The following is a 10,893-nucleotide window of genomic DNA, read 5'->3' as shown; positions in this document are numbered from 1 at the left end:
AGTGTTTGCACATGCTGTGACAAGTAGTTTCTAGTGTCAGATAAGAAAGTTCTTCTGAACACGAAGTAGTTGTTCTCTTAGACTTCGGTTGACTTTTAGTTTTGAAATTAGTGTTCAGTTGACGAACTTGTATAGCTAAGTCGGTGAAGGGGATAGCGCACCGCCCGCCCAAGCGGCTAGGGAGCCAACAAACTCTCCACGGATTTTCGCGAAGCGAACTTGCGCTTCGTCAGCTGCTCAGTCGAGCGATCCGTCTTTGGAGGAGAATTCGGACAACCGCGAAGATCCTGAGATCGAGGTCTGCTCAGACTCTGATCTTCCCCAAATGGAATCCGAAGTAGATTCTGACGGCGATGGTGGGACTGTCAGTAGTAGTGATGCGAGTCAGGAGCGTTTACCTGTTGAAACTATCGCAGATGACGACGTTGTGACTGTCACAAATGTGGCTGGTGGTACTGCTACGCAGCAAAGTTACTCGGATGCCGTTGATGCAGCTATTGGCGGTGCAACTCTCAGCGATGCAGAAAAGCGCTACATACTTGGGAACCGGAAGCCTGATAAGCAGACGGTGTTGCCATCTAGGCCTAGGGATTATCCCGACAGCCGCCGAAAGACCGGTACTGTCCCGTTTCCTACATACATTGCATCGACAAGGATCAACCCAAGGTGAATACCTCATCATCCATTCTTACTGCTGGACATGGCCATCCCTTCTTCGTGAGAGTTACTGGTGACCGCACTCGGGGAGCAGCACATCACCTCGTTCGAGTACCATTTTGGCCCGGTCCTGCGGGCCGAGCGACCATGCAGTTCATCGGCGCAGTCCTGTGGAACCAGCTCCCGCCTGATCTCCGTTCCGAGCCCAGCCACCTTCAGTTCTGTGCCCTGGTAAAAGCGCATCATGGCTCCGTTTAAATGCTTTTCGGCTAGTGTGTTTCTATGGTATAGCGGACTGAAGAATAGTAAACGTGTTTTGCAATAATATGTACGAAGCTATTTATTTTGTATATAGTATGTTCCCATTCGTTTTTGCTTAGGTGTAGCCCTCGAGGTTGATTGCTAATTTATGTCTACCCTTCCTCTCTCCATACTTCTGTCCCCCCCCCCTCTCTCTCATTCCCTCTGTCGTCCACATGTATCAAGGAGGCGAATCGCCGTTTGGGTGCGACGTTAAATAAACTTCTACAACAACAACAACAACACATCCAAGTAATCGTATATTTTATTATTTTGCCACTGTCTCGATCTCAGCATGTCTTGAGCTTGAAGCACTATCTTTACACAATTCAATGAAGTACGGCTATGTTCTACTACAGCCAGAGTCCTCAATGAAGTGGTTGAAAAAGTGGGAGTGAGTGCATGTGCTAAAATAGTAATTCTACATAACCGCTAAGCCTATGACGTAAAATAGCCGCTATGTCGTAATGTGTACAAAATACAGGTACCGCATAGGTTCCCTGTCATGAATATTACCCGCGCCCTCCCCTCAGCTGAACTCTGGATCCGCCGCTGGAGTTGGGGTACGGTTTGAGGAGGACAAGACATTGAATGGTGGTCGCCACAGTCACAGATAGCAGTGCTGGTGAGGCTACAGGCACTCCACCAGGGAGTCGTGAAATACCGTATTTTACGACTCCCTGGTAGGCCCAGACAGATTCTGCTCCGGTCGCCTCGATATTTTGCCGCAAAATGTTGCTGCGAAATCTTCGATATTTTGCCGAGCCTGGCACAAGAAACTCGATATTTTGCTCCATTTTGCTCCGGAAAAACGTGTATATCATGTCCACTTTCCGTACAATCCCGTACAACGTTTCATAAAAATCGCAGGGTCTGTTTCTCAACACGGGTTTCCACACACGTGTCCCTGAATTCTTCCAAAATTATGTCGATCCACAGTGAATCCCAGTGATATTTCGGTGACATGATCTCGTCCTGGGCAGTGTATCCTGCTGAACGGGTAAGAAACAAAGAAATCCAAGTATCAGGCATCGATTTTACCAACATCTCGATATTTTGCTCCGATTTTGCCGGCAATTTCCGCTCTTTTAATTCTTCGATATTTTGCCGAAAGAATTGCCGGCAGGATCTGTCTGGAGCTGGGCATACTCCCTGGTGCCAAGTGACCCCCCCCCCCCCGCGCCCCCCGGGTTCTACTCTACGGTCCACGGCCGGCTGTTCCCACTTGGCCATCTAACAATATGGCGGCTTTTGCGCCGTTTTTGACAAATCCCAACGGTATTTTATAATACGAAGCGAATTATTACATTTTCACATCAAAACCATGACGAACCGAATTTTTGTACTTGCTGACACGCGCGTCAGACGCGTTCTCGATCGCCTCGAAAATATTGTGAGGAAAGAGATTGAGATGAGAACAAAGGAAACAATCTGAATTATTTTGAGAGGAGAGAAAGCTAAAACTTAGTAAAAGAGCTCGATGGAAGGCCGAGAATTTCAGATAGGCCAGCAAACAAGATGCAGAGATACACTAACTTTACTGTGAGGATTTCCTCTTCCTGCTGACTGGACGGAGCGACTCGTGTTGTGGGAGAGTTGCAATCAAATGCGTCTGTGCAACAGACTTGAGGCGCTCCAAGGGATTGCGGATGGCCTCGTGGTGTCTCCTTAGCTCGTTGAAGCGGGCGTGAATGCTCTCACTCCCTTGCTCTGCGAGGAGACCAAGACCAACGCCTCGCCGTCGGATGGACGGCACGACATGCACCTCCAACATGTGCAATTTCGGCGTGATGTGGCCGAGCTTTTTGCTGACGACGATATCTCGGCATGCAGTCATAAATGTCTCCACCAAGCCTTCTAGCTTGGATATGGTGGCCTCGTCCACAGGCCTGCAGTGGCTGAAGAGGGCAGTGCACTCGCCATACAGGGACATCAGGTGCTGGTAATCCTCATGAATTCGATTTGCCTCTGGGAGCAGCAGAGCAGCAGCGGCGCACGAGAAGCTACTGCAGATAAATGTGCTGGGGTTATTTCAGTTGTCACTGCTGGCTGAAGAGCTATGTGCACATGGTTGCCCACAAAAGCACCTCCATGGTATGCTTGCCTATCGATTCCATTGCGCTGGAAAACTGGCTCGATGCTTGCTCAACATGGCCCCTCACACTTTTTGTTCTGTTTTATTGCGGCCATTTGGTCGGTGAGTGACTGTCTCCACGCAAGCAATACAGTACGGCGTGCATCACCATTCTTCCACTGGTCTTGTAGGTGTTGTGTCACGCTCTCCACTGTGGCAGCAGGTATCAAGCTGAGAAAAGAGAACAGTGTACTGGACTTGCTGCTGCACTACATGTAGTTGTTGGGTAACTGCAGAAATCTCCTCATCCGTTTTGCTGGCTTCATGCAGTGACGAAAGCTTTTCAAAGCTGCCAGCATCACCAGCTACTGCTGTAGCAGCAATGGCTGCAAGGATGACAGTGGCAGCAGGAACGCCTGCAGGAGCGACAGTGGCTGCAGGAGCAGCTGCAGGGACGGCAGTGGCAGCAAGGACGGCAGTGGCAGCAGGAACGGCTGCAAGGACGGCTGCAGGGACGGCTGCAGGGACGGCAGCAGGAACGACTGCAGGGACGGCTGCAGGGATGGCAGTGGCAGCAGGAACGACGGCAGTGGCAGCAGGAACGACGGCAGTGGCAGCAGAAACAGCGGCGGTGTCTGCTGTAGTAGCAACGGCGGCAGGAACGGCGGTGTCTGCAGCAGCTGTTCTTCTGGCAAGCTCAATGTCGAGGGCTTTGAGCTCAGCCTGAAAAGCAGTCAGCATCCATGGGAAAATACCCAGATCCAGATGAAGAGCCGGGATTACAACATTCTCCTCGGGAATAGGTAAGATCACTGGACGTATGCTGTTGTTGTAGTTCTTTGCATTCTTTAGATTTGAGCCACTGTTCGTGAATCCAGTGAAATCGTTGTACAGAGTTTCTAGTGTTCTGCTGGTAGAATCGGCATCTGGGTTTAGGGCTGGTGGAATGTCCATATTCTTCTTCTGACATAGACAGTGTAAGCATGGTCGGTGCCACTGGACCCCGACAAACCATATGCTTTCGTTTGATATTCGTAGTCGCCAAAGAAAAACAATTTGAACGACTTGTTCTTCCATGTTGCTGTTGTTTGCAGATCTCTGACCTCGTCACGATAGACTCCTAGCGCGGTTTCAAGGTTCGATGGCGTGTCTTGTGCCTCGAAGATGCAAATCGGGATAGTGTTGAGGAGTGAATTCGGCCGCTGCACATTCACGATCTGCAGGACAAACTTGAAAGATCCTCCGCCGTGATCACCACCGAGTTTGATCCACAGTGGACGGACCAGTTCGCAAGCAGTTGACAGAACAGGTCGCTTGGCTTTGCCAGTTCTGAAGCACGCAGGGTATGTTGGCAGGCTGGACACTGCGCACCGTTGGTTAATGTTTGGCATATGCATTTCGTGCAAAATACTCTAGAACAGCATGGTGACCGAACACCATTGCTCGGCATGCTGCGGCAGATCATGCATTGTACTGTGGCTGCTGCACTGCTGTCGGCAAATCTTGACATAGTCAAATTGCACTCTGCTTCATAATCAGGTGCAGATATGTCATACGCCTCACTTTCAGGTATATCCATGCTATTGCTAGATGCATAGGGTTTACCGGGTGTTAGCGGCCGTCGTGAGTTCCCTTCGGGAACGGACACGATAATTTACTTTTTACTTTTATTGCTAGATGCACATGCACTGCTACTGCTTGATGTCATTTTTGCTGCATGCTCCGCTTGCTGTTTTTATCCGTTTGCTTGGTCGGCCACCCTTCGATTTTTCTTGAAACTTGGTGCAGACTCTGCAAATCACAGGTTCATGTCTTTTCTAACTAAATGTTACCCCTTGTCCACAACCACCGCCACTGGGATTGAACTTCTCTGTGCTCTGTGATCTCTTCAGCACTCTTTGGCAAAGAGCACAGATATATGTTGGGTGAATGGTAGGGTCGTCATTACAAACATCAATACTGAATACGTTTTTCATCGTTTCAGTGTAGTCAGACACTGGATATCTCGTCTGTTGGGAGCACGCAGTAAATTTTGCGCCTCCAACACGGCATAGATGCTGTAAATGCGCTGCATGGTGCTCCATGTCGTGCGATGCGTCGCAGATGTGCATATCTCTCACTGGAAACAGAGAAAAGTAAAGGCCCATCGTATTTTTGATTTCACCATCGTATTCAAAAGAACTTGCGAAAATATAACGGACAACTACCCGAGGATGCGAGGAAAACCTCGAGTGGTGACTGAATAACTCCAGAAGACGTACCACGAGCGTGATGAAGGTAGCTAACAATATACTGACAGCAATTTCAGTCGATAATTCCACTACGCCAAAACAGAAAGCAACTTCCTTCTCCTTCGTCCGATCAAGGAATGTTTGGTACCAAAATGTTGCTGTGCGCGTCAGCTTTCCACTCCCGCGGATTTAGTATCAAAAATGTGGGGCTAGCGGCGGTAAATCGCGGAAGAATGATAGCAACTCACCTTAATCTCAACGTAAAAATGATTAATCTTTGATTTTTTGCAAAAATCAGCGGGTACCCCCCGCCATGTTAGATGGCCAAAAATCGCTGGCTGAAACAGCCGTGGGTCGCGATCGATTGGTTGGTCTGCAGTGCAGATCTGTTCTTGAATCAACTCTCCATCGCAGGCAGTTACTGTTTTCATGCATCGAAATCATGGCTGATACAGTGATAGATTTGGCTTTACAATTATTATTTGCAAAGACTAAAATTTAAAAAGACAAACACACTGGTTACCGATGTGGATACAGTTCCCTTCGCAGACCTACTAGTACTACTCCGGGACTCAGGTTCCAGCAGCCAGTTAGGGCTATTTCTTATCATAAGGCTTGGCTACCAGAGGAGAAGAGGACAGCTCTCGCCGAAATGAATGTTACTAAAGCAGTGAAACAACTTGCCTCGTTCGCGCTTGGAATAATTGTCAGCTGGTGTTGTGTTAGACTTGCCTCGATGAGGATTCAGTCGGATGGCTTGACCAGTCCACAGCTTGGTGTGCAGAAAGAGCATGTGCTGAGCCAAGAGGTTACCGTCATGACAGAAGTCCACATTGACTTCACCAACCCTGACATCAAGGCCATCGTCAATCGCCAGGAGAAAGCCTTTCGTTCTTCGAACGCTTCTCAGGTCTATCTGGTTGTGCTGATAAAGTCCTTTGCAAAGAATAAACTCAGTCGTGATGCTCTGCGTACGTCATGGTTCATTCGTGATACTAAAACGTATCGTCCCGTACCTAGCAAATTGATACGACAATATTTCCTGGTGGGAGATGCAGAAGACGAGGACACTGAACAGCAATTGAAACAGGAGCAGCGTGAATTCGTTGACATCATACGTGTCCCATTTTCAGACAACTATGATTTCCTTGCACCCAAGGTTAGCAATGTCCTGCGCTAGGTGACGTGTATGCGTACTGTGTGCGTGTGTGCGCGCATGTGAGTGTGTATGTGTGTGTGCGGTGTGTGTGTGTGTGTGTGTGTGTGTGTGTGCGTGCACGTGTGTAGTGTGTGTGTGTGTATTTGTACGCATGTGTTTGTGTGTGTATATGTGTGTGTATACATGTACATGTGTGTGAGTGTGTGTGTGTGTGTGTGTGTGTGTGTGTGTGTATATCATCGCTTACGCGATGGGCATGTCTGAGGTCTGAGGTTTGTGTATACAGTCATATACATGTGGGTGTATGTGTGTGAGTGTACCGTAAAGTACCGTTGATCCGCCTCCCCCCCCCCCCCCCCCCCCCCACGCCAAGTCTAATATCTAGTATAATTATACAGGGTATGTACCGTAGAACCAATGTCTGTTCAAGAGTCAGGTCATTGACCCAGTTGGGATACTTGGACCTGTTTGAAAATGAACACCGGGTCACTGTGACCCGGTTGGGATTATGCGCATGTCGAGTACTTTTTTTGTACTTAAGTAGGGTGAACACTGATAGGCGGCAGGCATGTGCGGACAGAGTGCCCCTTGCGCATTGTTCATACATGTACAGACAGTGTCATGGTATGTATGTAAGCCTTGTTGGTAGATTAACAGGTTGATCAGTTGACTGCATGTTACAAGGCGGAGGACGCGCTGTGTCGAAAACAGTGCTCCTGACTACAAGTATCATTTTATTACAACGAAAGACTCGCAAGGATAGTGAGGGTCCGAACCGGGGCCAGACCCCATGCGGTTCAAATGGTCGCAAGACTGGGGCTCTGCCAACCGATGATGGTTGTAATCAGGAGCACTGTTTTCAACACAGTGCATCCTCCACCTTGTAACGTGCTGTCAACTGATCAACATGTGCAATTATGTACAGCAGGGAGTCCTAAAATATTTACGGCTTTCCTGCTGTACATGCGGTAGCCGCACTTGATCGTACCAAGAGTACATGAAAACCTGAGCGTGCAGCTCGGATGGGTTGCTGTCACGGCGGAATTCCGTGTTACATCATTTTACTATTTTTAGTAATGTAGTGTGTACAAGCAGGATTCAAGCAGGATTCAAGCAGGATTCAAGCTGGTCTCTTTCTGCACAACTGCAGCTCAGTTGTACGCACCACGCCATTTCCCGCCTCAGATCTGCGCCAAGTATGATGTAATCACGGAATTCCGCCGTGACAGACACCCATAGCAGAAAAGGCCCCAAGCTGCACACTCTGGTTTTCATGTACTCTTGATCGTACCCAACTCTGATCCGGTTGCAAGAATTGCGCCAGGTACACATGTACCCGGTTGGTTTGAATCCTCTAGAGCAGACAATGAAAACCTCTCTAATCCAGGCGCCTTGGGGTCAAAGAGTGCCCGCATCTCAGAAGTATCCGTAACTCGGAACTACGTTACAGCCACAATGGATATTGACCATCCTTAGTCTCTTCAAATGAGTGCACTGAACCAAGAGATACCATTCGCAGTTACTGTATTTTCCGGAGTTTAAGCCGCACCCCCATTTTCGCCACGAAATGCAGACATCCTACCCTTGGGGCGCGTTTGGTTGGTACGAACTAGAACAGGATTCACCAGAACAGCGCGTTTGGTTGTGACTGCACCTGTTCTGGGTCGGCCAGAACATGTTCTGCTTGCTCCGGCCTCCAGGCCGGAGCAGACCGAGCAGTTTCACTTTTTCACAGTGAAACCTGGCGGGAACATCGATTTTGGTCCCAAATGATCACGTGCATACGCTTTTGTTTTGGACTCGTCGTACCGTACACAGTGACCATGGTGACCCATACACATTTTGAAGAAACCACCAAGTTTGGCATATTTTTCACAAAAATGTGCTCTGTTTCTGGAGTACCGTTTGGTTGACATGAGGCTGCTCCATGTGCACCAGCTGTTCGATCCTGTTCTAGATCGTACCAACCAAACGTACCCCTAGTTACCACCGCTATTTTTGATAATCGGGAGTATTCTGTTTTTGGGGTGAATTTTGAGTGTTCAACGTGCGGCTTAATACTCCGGAAAATATGGTATCTCTCTCTCTCTCTCCCTCTCTCTCTCTCTCTCTCTCTCTCTCTCTCTCTCTCTCTCTCTCTCTCTCTCTCTCTCTCTCTCTCTCTCTCTCTCTCTCTCTCTCTCTCTCTCTCTCTATGTGCCTCTGTCTGTCTGTGATTGTGTGTCTGTATTGTTTGTGTATCTGTGTACCTGTGTGTCTATGTGAATGTGCTGGTGACTATCTATATGCCTTAGGTATTCTACGGCCTACAGTACGCTGCACAGCACCTAGAGTTTGAGTACGCCCTAGTCGCCGATCAGGACACTCTGGTCAACTGGCAGACACTGCTGCCCTGGATGGCGTCACACCCGCGCCGCAACCTCTACGCTGGCAAACTAGTCAAGGACCGGCCTGTCAATCGCGACCCTGCTGCCAAGTTTCATGTGCCAAAAGAGATATATGCGCCAGCAAAGTACCCGCCGGTTGCTGCTGGTTTCGGCTACTTGATGAGCTCTGATGTCGTGCACGGTCTCCTTTCTGCTATGGAAAAACACGCGCTGGTAGGAGAAGACGATGCAATGGTTGGTGTTATTGCCTCTTCTCTCGGCGTGCAAGTGACCGATGTTGGTGCGTTCCAGGTACACGGTGCCTGCACTGTTAAGTTTCCCATGGTGCTGGCTGGTGTGAGTGGGTCCGGGCAGATGACCAGTCTGCATCAGAAGGGCCTACAGAGACTAGCCGTGTGTGGCTGAGCCGTATCCTGCTGTCACCATACCCCCACCGCTACTGCTGGCGCTACTTCAGTACTTCTACTGCTGTGTGCCCGGTGACAATCTTGCCACGCGGCCTCTAGAGACACGCTTTCCGCTGTGTGGCATACATTGCGGATGTGTGCATACTGGCACACTGATGCTTGGCTTCTTACAGTGTTTCCTGATGCTCTACTCTGCGCTGCTAGGAACACGTACGTATACAGCCGTTGTGGCATGGTATTATACAGTGTGCATGTACCGGTATTTTAGTGCTGCTACGTGTACATTGGTTGGGAGATGCTCCATACTGCCCAGCACTGTTGTGAGAACCTGTGCAGCTGAATATGGATGCATCCCTTTCTGCAGCTAGCATGTTACTTCAATCCCACTTCGTTGGGACCCCTGTATTCCAGGGCCAATCTATCATCATTATCCTGGAGAGGAGCTTCTGCACTGGAACTAGTTCTCCAAAGCTTGGGATTTGCGTCGAGTGTAACGGCTCTGCAGCGTGGCAGTTTCTAGTGGAGTTGTACGTCTGAGCCTGGTCTGGGTGTGGACGAGGCCAGCGGTGGCTCTGTGCGTTGGCTGAGCAGCTTAGTTACGTAGTATGTGCAGCAGTGCTCAGCATTTGACAAGCTGAACCGTGGACGGCTTCCAGGCAGCGCAGCATACGTGTACGCTATCACCACTACAGTAGATGCTTGTCATCTTGTCTTTGGAACAGCTGCTGCTACCACAACTACGGGGTGCAATATTTTTATTCAAGCGCAGCGAAATGTGAGAACAAGAAACAGCTCTACTACATGCCACCATAGTGTGTATTCGCTCACTGGAGTGCCAGGCTGCTGACCATCCCTGTTGTGATGCTACTATCACCAGCCCGCCCGCATTCATAGGTCGCTGCGACGAGCAGAGCATGTCGCCACGGACAGCAGCAGCAGCAACACCACTGCATGAGCAAAGAGCACTGGTCCATGGAGCATGTTGGATGTGATGTGTCGGTAAGAATGGTGCCCAGTGCTGTGTGATTTGCTCCTGCTGTACTTGTCCAGTGGAGTGCGTGCAGACTTCCCTGTCTCAGTCATCCCGGCGCAGCGACTGTCTGTTGTACATCTGCCCCGGTGTGTATGTGTGCATGTGCTTGCACTTTCTGACGAGATTGCACATTGCACTGATGTACGTATCCCCGTAGGTGTGTGTATGTGTACATGTACACGTCCGGTTGGGTGTTCATTGTGCATTCGACCAGTTAAGGCCAATGCTCAATAGGGTCTTGTACGTTTAACACTCGGCCGGATATACGGGATTTTCGTACGTGACAATGTTGTGTACAAGGGTTATAAGGGTTTTTAATTTTCCCTTTTTATCACAATCACCTCATCTTGTATTTCACTTTATCACTCTTCTATATCGACCTCCACTAATTCTTGTGATTCTTGACTGGTCCTATATTACCCATATTGCCGTAATATCGACCGCTTGAATCAACCACTTAGGCATTGTAATCTTTCGACTTTGGAGAAAATTTGAAAGATAGAAGTCAAAGGAAGAGAACAAGCAGGATTCGAACCCACAACAGTATAAATCTCAAGCAACCCCTTATACCACCCAGCCACTGTGCTGCAGATGCTGAACCCTGTTGCTATTACAGTACCCAAAATAGGCAACATCCTACTACTT

The 10,893-nt window shown here is 49.1% G+C and overlaps 1 protein-coding gene across 1 annotated transcript; it reads left to right on the top strand.

The window, feature by feature from the left end:
- Positions 1 to 5,731: 5,731 nt before the first annotated feature.
- LOC135822692 (beta-1,3-galactosyltransferase 1-like) lies at positions 5,732 to 10,770 on the top strand. Its single transcript, XM_065335514.1, has 2 exons — positions 5,732 to 6,421; positions 8,716 to 10,770. Exons 1-2 carry the CDS (start codon positions 5,915 to 5,917, stop codon positions 9,211 to 9,213), a joined length of 1,005 nt encoding a protein of 334 aa, XP_065191586.1. The 5' UTR covers positions 5,732 to 5,914; the 3' UTR covers positions 9,214 to 10,770.
- Positions 10,771 to 10,893: the final 123 nt, after the last annotated feature.

Source organism: Sycon ciliatum, chromosome 8, assembly GCF_964019385.1.
Source record: "Sycon ciliatum chromosome 8, ocSycCili1.1, whole genome shotgun sequence".
NCBI lineage: Eukaryota > Metazoa > Porifera > Calcarea > Leucosolenida > Sycettidae > Sycon > Sycon ciliatum.
This window is presented reverse-complemented; position numbering and strand designations above follow the sequence as displayed.

What these genes read in the sequence shown, in the direction of transcription:
- LOC135822692 (XM_065335514.1), top strand. Translation starts at nt 5,915, where the DNA reads ATGAATGTTACTAAAGCAGTGAAACAACTTGCCTCGTTCGCGCTTGGA. An exon ending in ATGATTTCCTTGCACCCAAG is followed by an intron (nt 6,422 to 8,715) that starts GTTAGCAATGTC and finishes TATATGCCTTAG; the next exon opens with GTATTCTACGGCCTACAGTA.